General features: G+C 42.6%; 3 protein-coding genes across 10 annotated transcripts in view; 2 read left to right on the top strand and 1 right to left on the bottom strand.

Moving 5' to 3' along the window:
• The window catches only part of LOC113201936 (disintegrin and metalloproteinase domain-containing protein 10), a 14083-nt gene extending 4521 nt beyond the window's left edge, over nt 1–9562 (top strand). The window contains exons 1-17 of one of the 7 annotated variants that reach the window (XM_052275813.1): nt 140–503; nt 1296–1556; nt 1655–1846; nt 1936–2128; nt 2212–2368; nt 2461–2607; nt 2687–2882; nt 2995–3179; nt 3268–3442; nt 3532–3706; nt 3814–3991; nt 4085–4318; nt 4416–4532; nt 4622–4786; nt 4944–5058; nt 5305–5343; nt 6532–6680. In XM_052275813.1, the coding sequence (XP_052131773.1) occupies nt 371–503; nt 1296–1556; nt 1655–1846; nt 1936–2128; nt 2212–2368; nt 2461–2607; nt 2687–2882; nt 2995–3179; nt 3268–3442; nt 3532–3706; nt 3814–3991; nt 4085–4318; nt 4416–4532; nt 4622–4786; nt 4944–5058; nt 5305–5343; nt 6532–6539 (2670 nt within the window). In that variant the 5' untranslated portion in view covers nt 140–370 and the 3' untranslated portion in view covers nt 6540–6680. Of the gene's footprint in view, nt 1–137; nt 531–1295; nt 1557–1654; nt 1847–1935; nt 2129–2211; nt 2369–2460; nt 2608–2686; nt 2883–2994; nt 3180–3267; nt 3443–3531; nt 3707–3813; nt 3992–4084; nt 4319–4415; nt 4533–4621; nt 4787–4943; nt 5059–5304; nt 5497–6531 lie in introns of those variants that run through there. The other 6 variants (XM_052275810.1, XM_052275814.1, XM_052275812.1 and 3 more) reach the window with 6 other exon arrangements.
• Nucleotides 9520–13694, bottom strand: LOC113201937 (uncharacterized). Of its 2 annotated transcripts, none has more exons than XM_026415944.2 (10): nt 13405–13694; nt 13079–13319; nt 12331–12651; nt 12012–12245; nt 11851–11913; nt 11692–11778; nt 10565–11621; nt 10293–10489; nt 10100–10204; nt 9520–10011 (listed from the first exon to the last, which is right to left on the bottom strand). In XM_026415944.2, the coding sequence occupies exons 2-10, from the start codon at nt 13217–13219 to the stop codon at nt 9823–9825; spliced, it is 2394 nt and encodes a 797-aa protein (XP_026271729.1). In that variant the 5' UTR covers nt 13220–13319; nt 13405–13694; the 3' UTR covers nt 9520–9822. The 2 variants fall into 2 exon arrangements, with proteins under 2 accessions (XP_026271729.1, XP_026271730.1); XM_026415945.2 differs by having other exon boundaries at nt 13079–13297; nt 13405–13693.
• Nucleotides 13695–14447: 753 nt separating this feature from the next.
• Nucleotides 14448–15546, top strand: part of LOC127748611 (tau-tubulin kinase homolog Asator) — a gene marked incomplete at its 3' end in the record, with an annotated part of 11562 nt that continues 10463 nt past the window's right edge. The window contains 1 exon segment of the mRNA XM_052275807.1: nt 14448–14471. Within this exon segment, the coding sequence (XP_052131767.1) occupies nt 14464–14471 (8 nt within the window).

Raw genomic sequence — 15546 nt, 5'->3', positions numbered from 1 at the left:
CCCCCCCCCCCCTCACGCAGTGTCACCAGTTGAATTGCTGTCCGATGTGGTCTGCGGGCGCCTGTGCGGTGAGTCACTCCCAGAGATAGCGAGCCGGGCCGGGCCCCGTCGATATGACGGACTGGGTGTCGGCGGGCGCCGGGGTAGGGTAGGCCGCGGCGCCGCACCCGTGTGGGGGTGTCTGCCTACCTCCGGCATGACAGGCGCACTGCAATCAGCAAGGGGGTGAAAAATGAAACTCTAATTTATTTATTTATTTTTGCTGTGGACTCTTAATGCCCTCCACCACCACCGACACTGCCGCGCCTCCCCCGTGCTTCTGCTTCCTCTGACCTTGACGCACCGCGCGCGGTCGCGGTCCCTCTCTTCCATGGACGGCCTGCCAGTCAGGTATTTAGTTTGTCGTGTGTGCGTGGCGGGCACCGTTGTGGCGGTTGGCGGGGCGGCCTTGGTGCGGAGGGCAGTGCTCATCCTGAGGCCCGTCGGCGTGCTCCGAGGCGAAGGTGTGCGCTTTATGGATCCGTGCGCGGGTACGCCACTCCCCCACACCTCGCTTCACTCCCACCTCTCTCCTCCCACCCTGCCTTGGTCGGCACCACTCGCGTGTGTCCATACAACGAGGCGCAGGAAGAGCATTACATTAAAATTTCTGACACTGTCTTCGCTGCTTGTTTCCTTTTTGTTTTTCTTTTCTAACAATAATGTTTTCGCTCCGAGTGGCGGCCGGCCGCCGGCCCCAGCGCGATATGCTCTTTTCGGTCTCGTCGCCGCGCCGTTTCCTCATTTCTTTCCTCTCCTTTTCCCCTGCGTGACTCTGGCGAGGGCAGCGGGCGCTCGGCACGACAAGGGGGTTTCGCTTTCAGCACCGTGCCGGTGGCTCTTCCCTTCCCCTGCCGTGGGCTGGGCACTGCCCCGACACTCCTGTCCCTGTTACTGTTATCCCTCTGCTGACCCCCTTCCCTTTCCTCCTCCTCCCCCGCACCATCGGACCGGCCTGAACTTCACGCCCAATGGATGCCGAAATTTGTGGTGGCCGAAGGATCGGACGCAACTCTACCTCTGGTCTGGCGGCTGTCCACCGGTCGGTAGGCCACGCCACTGCAAGTCACAGTAGCGTGATTTGTCGCCCTGGTTGGGTGGTAAGAGGTTCTTGGACAATGACCACTGACTCGCCCCCCCCCCACCACCCCCGTTCACTAAGTAGCCGTGGGCGGAGACGACACAGCCGAGAAAGTGTCTAGGACTTGGTTTGACTCTAGGTAATGAATCATTTGTTGTGGGTTGTGTGTCTGCAGCTCAACGCCTCAACGAGTACGTGCAGCACTTCGAGGGGCTGTCCTACTCGACCCACGATGTGCACCAGAACCACCTACGCGCCAAGCGCTCGGTGACGCGGGAGAACGCCGTGCAGCTGCAGTTCAAGTCGCACGGCAGACGCTTCCACCTGCGGCTCAAGCGAGACTTGGAGACCTTCCACGATGATGTGCAGGTGGTGGACGGCGCGGGAGAGAGACAAGACGTGGACCTGTCGCATATTTACACGGGTCACATTCTAGGTGCGCTTGCATTTGATTCAGTCTGCTGTGCATGATTTTCCAATCCTAAGTCAATTCATGTAACATTTTCAAACTGCTTCCCGTTATTTATTTTTTAGGCGAGCCAGGGAGCCATGTGTTTGGTTCCATAACAAATGGAGTTTTCCATGGGAGAATCATTTCGCCACATGATGGAGATTTCTATGTGGAGAAGGCTCACTACTATTTTCCAAAAGAGTCGAATAACACCTTCCATTCGGTTATTTACCACTCCAAAGATATCACTGATCCATATGCCGAAAGACGTACAGGTAAGATGAGCTTGTATTGTATAGTCAAATATAGATAACAATTAATACAGAGAATTTAACTTTGTAATAATTTCTAAATTTGTTAACAGGCCACAGCAGTGGATGTGGTGTAACAGACCACTGGATGGAGCAAGTGCAGAATTCATTTGTCTCTGAAAATGAAGATGATGTACCAAAACGTAATCTCAAGAAGGTGACAAATCAATCAGACAAGAAGAAAGTTCTTCCAAAAAGAAATATAAGGGAACCACCACCATCTCAAAAACCAACGGACACATTCAGGTGTGAACGAATTCTACTGAAAATGTTGTCATTGAATTTAACATGCATTTTTGTTAACCATGCTTTCTATCTCCCTTTTGCAGTAACTATGAGTATGAATATCCTTATGACAAGTATTCTAGAGAAATGAATGACCACAATCGCAGAAAAAGAGCCACTCAAACAAATGATGAGAAAAAGAATACCTGCTCTCTTTTCATACAAACTGATCCCCTAATCTGGAGGCATATTAGAGATCAGGTACTACTACTGACAAAATAATGTTAACCAATCCAAACCCTCTTTATTCGCTTACTTATATTATATTGCGTTACCAATTTCTCGTTTTTTAGGTTGGTAACAACTCTGAAAAAATAAGAGAAGAAATTTTGTCTCTTATTGCTCACCATGTCACGGCAGTAAATTACATCTACCGAGACACAAAATTTGATGGCCGAATGGAACATCGTAACATAAAATTTGAAGTCCAAAGAATAAAGGTGAGTTCACTGTCAGTATTTATTCTGTTGTCACAGTAACCTATGCAATACCTAACTTTATTTCTTGGTAATTCAACAGATTGATAATGACTCGCAATGCGATAGACCATACGCTGGTGAATCAAATCCGTTCTGTATGGAAAATATTGATGTCAGCAATTTTCTTAACCTGCATTCTTTAGGCAATCACGAAGTTTTTTGCCTTGCGTATGTGTTCACCTACAGGGATTTCACAGGTGGCACACTAGGCCTAGCATGGGTAGCTTCTGCCTCAGGTTTGTACTGTTGTCGTTTGACTTCTAAGATAGAAATTCAGGTTCAAACTTTTCGAAAAATATTCTTTGAATACCTCAACATACTGAGTGTGTCTGTTCACTTTTCTGATAGGTGCTTCTGGAGGCATCTGTGAAAAGCACAAAATGTACACTGAAACTGTAGGTGGTACCTACCAATCAACAAAACGTAGTTTAAATACAGGAATCATTACATTTGTGAACTACAACAGCCGTGTGCCTCCTAAAGTGTCTCAACTTACTTTAGCACATGAAATAGGTCATAATTTTGGCTCTCCAGTAAGTTAATAACTTTCCCTCTTGCTTAATTTCAATTTCTGACTACTTTCTGAATATGTACTTCAACCCGGTCCTGTGTCTTTTACAGCATGATTACCCACTGCAGTGCAGACCTGGTGGTTTAAGTGGCAATTACATCATGTTTGCATCAGCCACTAGTGGTGATCGTCCTAACAATAGTAGATTTTCAAATTGCAGTGTTGCTAATATAAGCCACGTATTGGATGCGATTTTCGAAAACAAGAAGAAAAACTGCTTCAAAGGTTTGTTGATCGCATTATCCTATTCTGAAAAACCCTTTTTTTCTCTATTTCTCTCATTAATCTGCATTTCCAAAATGTGTTGTTTTTAGAATCGGAGGGAGCATTTTGTGGAAACAAAATTGTTGAGGATGGAGAAGAATGTGATTGTGGGTTTGATAATGAGTGTACAGATCCCTGCTGTTACCCTCGTAATTTCAGTGAACATGATCACAACCTTAATAAATCAGCTGTTATGTGTGCTAGGAGAGCGAATACCCAGTGCAGGTAAAGAACCAGTTTGTCTAGTTGACCCTTAGTCGCTTTTAAAGTTACAAAGTAATTTCAAAGTTTGCTTTTTATGATTATTCCAATACTTTTTCATTGGTTTGCAGCCCAAGTCAGGGTCCTTGCTGTTCGGCAGATACTTGTTCCTTTATACCCAGCAGCTTCAATCAAGAATGCAGATCAGAAACCAATTGTAGTTGGAGATCGTTATGTGATGGAAGAAGTGCTGAATGTCCAGAACCTTCTCATAAACAAAATAAAACTAGGTGTAATGAAGGAACGCAGGTAACATTATCCACCACTAGCAGAACTCATTGTTTAGATTTTTAAAATGTTTCAGAACCTGCCAGATATCAATATTTTCCCTTTATTTTGCAGTTGTGTATCAATGGGGAATGTTCAGGATCTATTTGTTTGGAATGGAACATGACAGAATGTTTCCTAACATCAACTTTGATACCAAATATAGATAAACGCCAGTTATGTGTACTGGCATGTCAAAATGGGACAGATCCAAATTCTTGTAGAAGTACCAGCGAATTTGCCCACAAAGTTGGGTTAAAACCGGGAGGTATAAGCCTGAGACCAGGCTCACCCTGTGATAATTTTCAGGTATTTTTTTTTAGTTCTTTGGTTTACAATATTAACATTGACAGTTCATGGTAGTCTATCATGTATCACTTCTCAACTTTGCTATTCTTTTGATTAGGGCTATTGTGATGTGTTCTTTAAATGCCGTGCTGTTGATGCAGAAGGTCCTCTAGCACGGTTGAAAAATATGCTTTTCAACAAGCAAACACTTCAAACACTAGCACAGTGGGTCACTGTAAGTAACTAAGAACAAGATTTCTCTTAATTCAGTGCTTAGTACTTTCACTTCTTCTCAATGATTTATACTCAAATGGTCACTTGCAGGAATATTGGTGGGCTGTCCTTCTCATGGGCATCTTTTTCATCATATTCATGGCCATATTTATCAAGTGTTGTGCTGTGCACACACCATCTTCTAATCCAAAGAAACCACCGGCCAGACGTTTCTCTGAGACTCTTCGAAGGCCTATGAACACCTTACGGAGAATGGTAATCCTTTTTTTTCCTCCTGAGTTTGTGCTGTTTTTGAAAAGTTGTTCATATGTGACTGACTCGCCTCTCCTGTACTGTGTAGTTGTTCTTGCTTTTTATGTACATTAATGGACTTGTTAAATTACATTTTCAATTTCCTATACTCATTGTTCAGCGGGGACCACATGGAAGAGGGCCCAGTTCAGGAGGTCACCACATGAGACAGGGTCACAGTAGAGCTCCAGCCCACGGGTATGGAGAGGGTCGAGGTCAATATTATGCACCCAAAGGTAATAATTTTTTCTAATGTTTATCACTCTATAATTATAAATAGAAGTATCTCACTGCTGATATGGGTGTGTGTGTATGTCTCTATGTGCATGTGTGTTTTGTGTTCTTTGTTTCTTTGCCAGTGCTCGTATTGTTGGCAATTAACAGTTTTTCATATTTCAGCTTTTTAGTTTTTGGGCCTATTTTGGCACAAATTTCTCCTACCCAATTATTTTTCTAATTTATTTATTTTTTCCTGTTTGCAGCCTCGGCGCCCCCGGCAGGTTACAGCAGAGCAAACCATGGTGAGCTTTATGCAGGAGCATACAATAGCTCAGGATCTGGACCTTCTTCGCGTAATGCCAATGCCAATGCCTTCGAGATGCGTCACCACAAAGTCTGATAGGACAACCAAATCTTGTTGCTCCAGCCATAGCCACCACCGGCAAGCCGGCCAGGTGAGGCTTGTGTAGTGTGCACTGCTACGTCAACCAAAATAGTGTGAAGCACTCTCTTTTTAAACTTCTTTTTAAAATTAGTTGGCAATAAACTTTTTATCTCTATGTGCAAGTTTTGGAGACTTTACAGTCAAATCCTCTAAATTTCTCTAGCATGCACAATTCACAGCAGTGTATGCCATCATTTTAATAAGGAATTGAAATGCTTCAAACTTTTCTGCATGCCTAATGTTTAGGCCTTTTCACTCAGAAAAAATATTCCACCTATCATTAATCATTATATTTCACAATCCTCAAATGTATGTGATTTGGCATGTTATTGGCTAAGTGAACTAATATGTGGTGTTGGTGGTGGTGGTGGTGGTGGTGGACAAGAAGGAGGATGGTAGATATGTTTCAGTTGAATGTACTATCATTATACTCATTGGTGACAAGGTTATTGGCAATTGCATCCGGTGTCCGGTTTATGCTGTACTTACCTAGTTTAATTTTTTGTATCTTGGAGGTTGTCTGTCTTATTATCCGGTGTTACTCCTTAAGGTGATACAGGACTGAAACTGGAAAAGTCCGTCAAAAAGCAGCTATTTTGAGTTTAAAATTAAAATGCGAATTAAATCAAGAAAAAGCTCTCTATTTCATTCTAAGTTAGTTTATTGCGGTTCTTTTAAGGTATAATAAGTCTATATTTAAACGTAACTGTGGTCGCGACACGTTTTTTGAAGATAAAAATCGTGTCGCGACCACAGTTACGTTTAAATATAGACTTACTTGATTTAAAACTCAAAATAGCTGCTTTTTGACGGACTTTTCGAGTTTCAGTCCTGTATCACCTTAACAAGTAAAGATAAAACAGTTATGCATGAACTTATAATCTAATATAATTTCCTTATAAGTTGTCTCTCATAAGATTCTTAAAACAAGTACAAAACATTCATTTGACTGTTCTACTTTTCTATCTTATTTAAAACCTCAATGAAATTACGTATTTCAAAGCACATTTCTTTTTTGACCCTTTTTTTCTTTCAAATGTTTCAGGTGTATGATGCTTTGAACTCCGGCAATCATTTCCTTGTGGCGCCAGCCATGGACCTAAGTGCAAACCAGTCACTGGATGATGTTTCTCCTAAGGAATCTTCATCCCTCCATGCACTTTTGTGTGCTCCAGCTAAATGCTGTCAGAAGTGATCATATGATATTATAGAAAATTATATGGTATTAAGGTTGGAGATCTTCACTGCCTCAGTATTAGTGTGAGTGCTTTCTTTGCCAAGCTTCTGTCTGCTAAATTGTTCATTTCCTAAGCAAGTATGATATATGATATCCATAAAAGTTAGTGTTCATCCCTCTTGTTAACGTAGCCACTCTTGTTTTTCTTCAGTTGATGGCAATTTTCTCAAGTTTTCTAGAAAAACAATTTTTAGCTTTATTATACGCTATCATGATATATTTTAATCTCTCTGTGGCACCACACGACATGAAAAAGTATGTCCTGCCCCAAGAGAGTGATTTTCGAGTACACAGTATGTGCCTTTCCCACTGACAGTGAGTCAATTTCTGTTTTATTTGTGAGTCAAGACGTAACATAATTGATATTGGTACACAGTGGAAGTGGCAAATGATTGGCTGCTCTTTAGAAACTAAAGTATGTTTTAGGGCAGAGGAATTAATTCTCAATTTTACAGGTGTAGCAAAGTACAGAACTTAGAATTATAGATTCTGATACTGCTACAAATTCTGCTAGCACTTCTATAGATTGATTTTGATAACTACTGGCATTGATTCCTGTCGTTAATGTGCTGTCCTTGCTCTATTTTTCTGTGAAGGCAGCACTTTTTTGTAATACTGATAGTGCCAAGGAAGCCTTGATTGGGACCATCATCTATGATGCAAATTGTTGCCCGGTAGCCCGATAAATGTATATGGAATTCTTGTAAACTGTTTGCTCCTTCTTGGTATTTTGTTTACACAAAGACAGTTACTGTGTCAATCATGCCAATACAAAATTTAAGTAATATGAAAGGTATGAGGGAGCTGTAAATTTTTGGTCTTTTGCAGTCCTAACTAAAATTGTGACATGGTACTACAGCCATTGTTCAGAAGTCTGAAAATTTCTATCTAAAATTTTGAATCCAACTGCCATTTATTCTCAGGTGTCTCAAAATAATGAAGTGCTTTGCACTGCCAATTTATCTACTGCCATTGTCCTTAGTGTGGTGTAATTAATCCCTTTTCTTATCTGTAGAAAATGTAACTTTGAGATTTTCTAAGACTGAAAAACAACTGATCAAAAGTGGCTTGCAAGAGGTTTGGCATTGCTTTTGGTGTTATGACGTATTTGTTTCAAAAGGAAATATTAATAGCTAAGAATTGAGACAATTCAGCAAGACAGGACATTGCCCTTCAATGTATATAAAATGAGAATGCAATGGACAATATTTTGCAATGGTTTTGAGAGACTGAAGAGTGTACAGATATGTTGATCTTCCTAGCTCTCATTAAAAAGAAGATATGCGTGCTCTGTGATTTTGTAATTAAATGGTAAGTAGAGCTGGACTCAAAATGGTACACAGCATTTTAATTAAAGGCATTTTAAAATGCATGTATGTGAATGAACAGGTGTGTCAGTATAGTGAGAGTGTGTGTATGTGTGTTTCATGCAATTTATTGCTGACGTGTGATTTTTCTATTACAAGAGAACAAATTTCAACTTTAATATTTCTTAGGTCTGCTATCGATATAACTATTGGGGAGTAGGCTTTGATCTCTTCATGGAAGCCTTACTACTTCAACAATGAAACTGTTCATTATTGATTGTTTTGTGAATGTTGTTTTTATGTCATTTTATATAATCTTCTTTTGTAATGCTTTGTAACCTTTCCCTCTATTTTTGACTTATAATGAACTAGATGCCTCTCTTTGATCATGGAATATGTTAGCTTGATTTTTTTTTAATTTTATTTTTTTTATTTGGCTTACTTGGCCTTAACAGAAAAATCTAGGGCACATATCTGGTTGTTGTTGCCCCTACTAATTACTGTCTTTTGTTCAGTTCCACTTTTAAAAATTTATGACTCGCAGTCATGCATTCCAACTTGGCTTGATTTTATGTGCGGGGCCCATGAGGGAAAGGTTCCTTATTAAGTTTCAATTTTTATTTTTCTTTTAAAAATTCTTCCTTTCTGTTCGAGAGGCATAGCTTTGATGTGTCTCCAATGTTGTTAGTGGTATGCATCACAAACTTGTTTATAATGTTTCATGCTATTTATTGGTTAATGTTTATAGAATGAAAAGATCTGAGTTGGAAAGTTTGTGTGTATAAAGAAGCAATGAACAAACAAATAAAGAATATATTCTTATAGTCACTCTATACAGGTAATTCTTATCATGTTGCCTCACTTTAAATTTCTCTAAACCAAACCGTACGGTAATGAAATTTATATCATACTGATAGTCATATGCAGTAAAACATTTGTTTGATTTTAAGCTTTAATTTCACATTATCTTATGATGATGTTTCCATTTTTAATTCTATGATTCAATCTACATCAAGCTGCTTCCATGTGAATAGCTTAATTGCAGGATTTTTCTTTTATGGTTTGTGGCTGTAAGACCTGGTTGTTACTGATTCATAAGTTATAAATTTTGTCATGATGGCCATTTCCTTTCTTAGATGCCATGTTCTGGCATCTTGCTTTTGCATGTTAGTCATATTTCAGTGAAATTGGCATAATGATATGTTTCTTTTCATTCCGTGTGTTGGAAGACTGACCTGTTCTACAAAGTCAAGTATCAGTAACTTTCTTTATGTATATTTTTATTTTATTTCAATTTCCTAGTACAGTGTTAACTGTTGTACAAAGAATTCTTGTTTATGTTTTTTCTTTCTTTTTTTTTAATGTTATGTATGTATGTATCAATAGCTTTCTTGGTTTCACAAGATAAGATAGACAAACCTGTGCAAATCTAATTTTTATTTTGTGTGTGATGGCTGGCTGACTCAAAATAAAAGCATTGTCTCTGCCATGAATGTTGAAAAAATTTATTAAAATGTACTTAGATAAAATAATGTACTGATTTTATTTTACAAAAACATAACAGAAGTGTGATTATACCTCTCAGAAGAAAAAAAATAAGACAAGCTTTATCAGCCCACAACAATACAACAACAAATCATATAAATATTAAAATACAGAATTAAACAATCTTTTCTTGTCAAAAACAAAACGGTCTTTTCTATTCAGTGAGTAATGTTTTTACATACTCAGATTAATTTATACTTTGTGAGACCCCTCTACAGGCCTTCCATATCAAAGTAAAGTGCAAAATTTATGTTGCTGCTTGTCGGTAACCTATAGGGCCTTCATACAGAGTTTTTGATGGACCTCCAATGGGTCCCTTGTAGCAAGCCGCAAAACTGTGTTGTGCTAATCGATCTTCAACAGGTAAGTTTTTGGCGCTGCACGCCTTCTTGTAAGCAGCAGCCACTCTATAGTTGTATGCACTATTTTCTATGTCCTACAAAACATGGAATATTTAGTGGTTACAGTTTTGATGCAAAAGAATGAGGTAACAAGCAGGTATGAATAATGACTTTTATACTTACTTCCACATCCAGGTCATCTAGCTTCTTAAGCGCTCCATCTCTTATCCAAGCTCTTGCGCAAGAAGATCTTTTGTCGTCATCAAAAAAGACAACATGGTACCAAGTCTTTAAAAGAAAATAGATTACTTGCAAATTTCTCTGATGATGACTAAAAATTACTATGAAAATTACAACATGACAACTATATATTCACCGGAATATCAGAAAATTCATTGAGCCAAAAAAAACATTCTAAATCTGGGTCATCTTCTACCATAGCTGGCCACCAAGGATATCCTGACAGCCTTGCCCAAACAAGAGATCCAGGAGAGTACTCGCTGAAGATCATATCTTCTTCTACTCGAAGGGACTCACGTTTTTCTGGAGCATTACAATTGTTCTGTTCCTCATCTGCAAGAGAGTGAGGTAAGCAAATATTCATTGAATGTAAACTTTAATAACTTCAATATTGAGTAGCTAACAAACCTGGATGCATGTTACAAAACCACTCATCCGGTAAAGTAGTGGGGTCATGGCAGTCAGGTAGATAACGCCATTTTCCACACACCTCCTTATCACACCGAACCCAATTGCCTGCTAAGCGCTTCTTTTGAATCCATTTCAGCCTATCCCTTGCTGTTAAGTTTGATGGGGGTGGAGTAAATTGAATTTCTTGGATGAACTGTTGACTGCCGTTAGGAGTACAAGACACTGAACTGTTCTCTTCATTAGAATTAGGTGTCTTTGGACCTTTACTGGACTGAGGGGTACGTATTGTCACTGGCGTCTTCACTGGTGTCTTTGGATCCTGACTTGACTGAGGGGTACGTACAGCCACTGGCGTCCTCACAGGTGTCTTTGGATCCTGACTTGACTGAGGCGTATGAACAGTCACTGGTGTCCTAACTGATTTCTTTGGATCCTGACTTGACTGAGGGGTGCGTACAGTCACTGGCGTCCTCACAGGTATTTTTGGATCCTGACTTGACTGGGGGGTATGCAAGATGGTTGGCGTTCTCACAAGTGTCTTTGGATCCTGGTTAGACTGAGGAGTGCACATTGTTGAGCTGGCTGGTGTTCTTACAGATGTTGGAGTCTTGGGCCCCTCATTTCTCACAGACCCTGGTCTGCTTGTAGAGTTAACAAGCGTTTTGGGTTCAAGAGGCAGCTCCGACACAGATGCATTTTTATTTGATGTGGAAACTGGAGTTAAAAGCAACTGAGAGAACTGTGACAACGTGTTGAAGTCATTTGAAGTATTGATGGGCGAAATGTTTTGCTCTTGAGATAATGAGAGCTTGAAATCCATTTTCTGAGAAGTAGCAAAGGGAGTGGAGGTGATCTGTGAACTGCTTCCAATAGATAATATCTCAGTTTTTATAGTAACAGGTTCTTTTGAGCTTTGTTGAGCTGTCTGAGAATCTCCAGTTGTATTCTCATCACATAGGTCTTCAGGTGCAACTGGTTGTGATTCATGACACATGTAAATAATTGATGGTGATGGTGTCATCATCTGATCTTGGCTGGTGCTTTGCTCAGCAGGCTGTAAAGAACAAAATACTTGTGGAGACAGGAAAGATGACTTAGATAGAAATCTTGAATAGGCAACTTACATTAGATGTTAAAGAATTGTCAGCAGTAGTTGTATTGATTGAGTTTGAAAAAGGATCATTCTTTTCATTTACATCTTTTGAAGAAACCTGATAGAAGAGAGTAAAATTTATCAGAAAAAAAGGTAGACATTCTATCAAGAGAAATGTTCATTTCCTTGCCTCATTTGAAACTAGAGTCTTGTTCTCAACAACAGTATTATTAATTTCCACAACAGTCTCATCCTAAAATCACAGATAATTGTTATTCAAAAATGTGGTTCATTTAATAATAATTTCAAGACAATTGAAAAGACTCTCAGAAGAATAATAAAATTAAGCACCTCGGAATCCAATTCACTTTGAGAAAATGTTAATATATCTGTTGATTCATCTACTGGTTCAGAAGTTCCTGGAAATGCATCTGATACTTCAGAAGCTTCAACCCCATTTTCTTCTTGGATTTTCTTTTCAGGTGACTTGGTTGGCTCCACTGGCTCTGTAGTTGGATAGTTTGATATAACTGCATTGAAAATCATTTCATATTCTTGGTTTGTTAATGATTTGAAAGGACGTTTCTAGACAAAAAAAAATATTCCAAAATTTATTAAAATTCATCTGATTTTTTTTTTGTTCGTTTCAATCAAAATCACAAGCACTTACTGGCTTTTCTTTATCAGCTTTTGTTTTCTTTGAACTAGACTCAGGATTTAAATTTTCTTTGTCATTTAAATTATTATCCTCTACTACTTCAACCTTAATAGTTGAAGAAGATGAAATAGTTGGAGGAATTTCCATAATATGTTGTTTAGCTGGAGGTTCAGCTGAATCGTCTTTACTGGTGGATTCCAGCTTCCTTTTCTCTACAGCAGTACTATTATTCGTAGGACTTGAGACTTCAAGAGGTTTTTCCTTGGGGACTGAAAAACCTGAAGCCTTTGATTTGGAGTTCTCTTTGACGGGAGTTGGTTTCAAAGTTAAAGGCTGAGAGTGTAACGAAATCGGAAATGGGAAAAAAAAGGGTTAAGTATTTCGATCTTAGGAACATATGTTAACAGGGCTTGGATGTGAGTAAAATGGCAAAATGGTAGCCCTACGCACCGCTTATCCTAACACCCATTATTTCAGATTTTCCAAATATCGGGTTCGCTAATGCGATTTAAGTTGTTTAGTAAATGTTATGCAAATATTTTCATGCCCATATAGGAACGTACTAAATGATTTTGAGTCCTGATAGGTCCCCTCATTAGACACCATCAAAATATCTTCACAAGATGTAAAAATTTATCCATTGCATTTCTCAACAACCTAAATTGCATTAAGAAACCCGTGCTGAGTTGGTAAATGCAAACATATGAGGTGATATAGCCTAGCAGGTGGATTGGAGGGCTACCTTAAACAGTGGCTTTACCTTGTTAATGGGTGCAGATGGTGTCAGCAGTTTATTAGAGTCTTGATTAAGCATACTTCCTTGACTGCTATTCGACGAAAAAGAAAATGAACTTGCTGCACCATTCTTCCTTAGAGGAGCAACGAACTTGATCGGCGCCATGATTGAGAGCCTAAAAGCGTGTAAACTTCTCGGAACGATTGGGCCTTACGAGTTACGAGAGACTTGCCTTAGAATTATCTGTGACGCCAAATGAAGGATTCTATGATTATGAAGAACAATCGATCAGATGTTACATCACATTAAAGAAATCAACGAAATGAAATAGAGATAAACGAAAATATTACCTTTCAAAACGACACCGGCACCGGATCAACTCAAATGTAGCACAGATATCTTTACCGTCCTTAACCGTCGACACGCGCCTGTGCCAGTCGTGCCAATTCCTCCCGATTCCCGCCCGTTACCGTGCCACCACACCAATGCGATCACAACCACACCGCACCGTGGGAGAATAGATGTGATAACCTTTTGTTTCTTATTTTGATCCCTAAACGGACTTAAAAAGTTTGCTGAAGCCGCAGAACGGCCACAACGGTTTCAGAATATTTGCATGTTTTTAAAACTTGACAGTTGGTATGATGGCCACGTCGGGGCGTCGGGTGACGGGTACCCGGAGGGAATGCCCAATGGGACCAATAGGGTAGGTACAGGGTAGGTTCAGATGAAAACGACCCTGGATTGCTTATCCATCAGACGGTGGTCTGTATACCATTATTATGACCTGAAAACACGTCGCCCAGCCTTGCGATTTCTATACCTGCCCTGAGTGCAACAAGGACAGAGCTACAGTAGGTATAGGAGAGCCCCTCTTGAACGATCTCCTGAATCGCACCGCAGGACCCAGCAAGGTTGTGTGTGAAGCAAACTCCTTGGAAAAGGCACAATCGTGTGCGAGCCCCCCTACCGGTCCTTGGGCCCGGCTGGGGGCGTCCGCCCGGCCTCCCGCTAGCCACCACGCCCCCACACCTCCGCCCTCCTTCTCAAGTCGGTGGCTGACCGCGGCGGCCGCGGCTCTGCGGCGAGGGTGTGGGGCGCGGCGGAGAGGGTCCAACGGGTCCGACGGGCCGGAAGAAGTAGCCAGAGAGTGGTCGCCAGAGGGGCCCTCGCGCCAGCCAGCCGCACGCAGGCCCACCCAACCGTTCCGCACGGCCCGCGCCCCGCACCGGGTCGCCCCCCGCGCCACCGCGGCGGCTTCGCAGGTCGCGAAGTCTATCGCGCCGAGCTCGCGCGCCCGCACCACCGGGCTCACGTGAGGAGCTCGTCGTCTCGTCGGCGGGGGCAGGCGCCTTCGCCTCGCAGTGGTGCCGCGGAACACCTTTGCTCCTGCGCTCGTGTTACCCGGAATGAAGTGGTTAGTAAGCCGAGCCCGCCCCGTGCATGCCGCGACCCTCCCCGAGCGTCAGACCCCCCGTGTTGGCCTGGCCGAGGAATCTCTGGCTTTGCGACGTGCAGGCGGCCGTACTATGGGGGTTCCGCGTCCTCGCCCTGCGCTCTCTCAGCCTCAGTGCGGAGTTGTGTGTGTGAGTGTGTGCTTGTGGCTGTGTTGTGGATATATGCACCTACCCTCCCATCGCGCTGTTCAAGGTAAGAAAGACAGCGATGAGTCTCCCCCCCCCCCTCCCGCTTTGCCCCCGGGCACCGAACATACCGGGTGTAAGAGCCAACACCGTAGGGCTATTGCGGGTTTGCCTACCCTCTTTGGCCTCAGCAGAGGCCGTATGGTGCGTGCCTGACGATGGGAGTGGAGTACGCACGCAACCCCATCACATTGGGTTGTTTGCTCTGATACACCCTCCGAGTGTTGCTATGGGGGAGGCCGCGGGCCACATGAGCGTGCCCTTTGCGCTGCGCTGCGTCGTCGGCCGGGCCGACTTGCCAAGGTGTATGTGCATTCGCTTCCCGGCGGAGGTGAGGTACACAGCGTGGCGACAGCCGGCATCTCCTGGGAAACCTTGGGGTAGTCCCGTGAGTCTGCCTCGGCGCGACCGCGGTTGCTGGCATAGCCGGGCGTAGCCGGGCCGGGGCGGGGTGGGGCGAGACTCGGTCGAGACGTCCTCTGGGCTTTATGATCGTGGCGATGACGCGTGACCGCAGCACCTCGGCACACCCCTCCCACTCCCTGGACTGCCCCCAGTTCCCCAGCTCAAAGAGGCCCTCCCCAATACCAGCTCAGTCTGCGCTCCCCCCTCCCCCGCTCCTGGAGTCCACGGTCCCAACTCGCCAGCCCCACGAGTTCCCTCCCCGCTCACCATCTCCTAGCCCTGAGTTCTCACCTGGTTCTCACTCCCCCCGCTCCACTGCTCCCGCGTTGCTGCTTGACGTGCAAACGAGCGTGAGCGTGAGTACCTAGGCCGCGCTGCACTTGCACCTGTCTGGCGCTGTCTCTTACACGGCGTATCTCTTGCCGGTTCGTTCTTGACCCCCCC

The sequence above is a fragment of the Frankliniella occidentalis genome, unplaced genomic scaffold (genome assembly GCF_000697945.3).
Source record: "Frankliniella occidentalis isolate FOCC.00 unplaced genomic scaffold, Focc_3.1 Scaffold949, whole genome shotgun sequence".
NCBI lineage: Eukaryota > Metazoa > Arthropoda > Insecta > Thysanoptera > Thripidae > Frankliniella > Frankliniella occidentalis.
The sequence above is the reverse complement of the archived record's forward strand: the minus strand, read 5'-3'. Positions and strand labels throughout refer to the sequence as shown.

Bases quoted from the DNA above. Each gene is read 5' to 3' on its own strand.
- LOC113201937 (XM_026415944.2), bottom strand. From the start codon at position 13,219: ATGGCGCCGATCAAGTTCGTTGCTCCTCTAAGGAAGAATGGTGCAGCA. The intron at 11,914-12,011 runs GTGCTTAATTTT...CTGTGATTTTAG, and splicing joins AAAGTGAATTGGATTCCGAG to GATGAGACTGTTGTGGAAAT. The intron at 10,012-10,099 runs GTAAGTATAAAA...CATGTTTTGTAG, and splicing joins TAGATGACCTGGATGTGGAA to GACATAGAAAATAGTGCATA.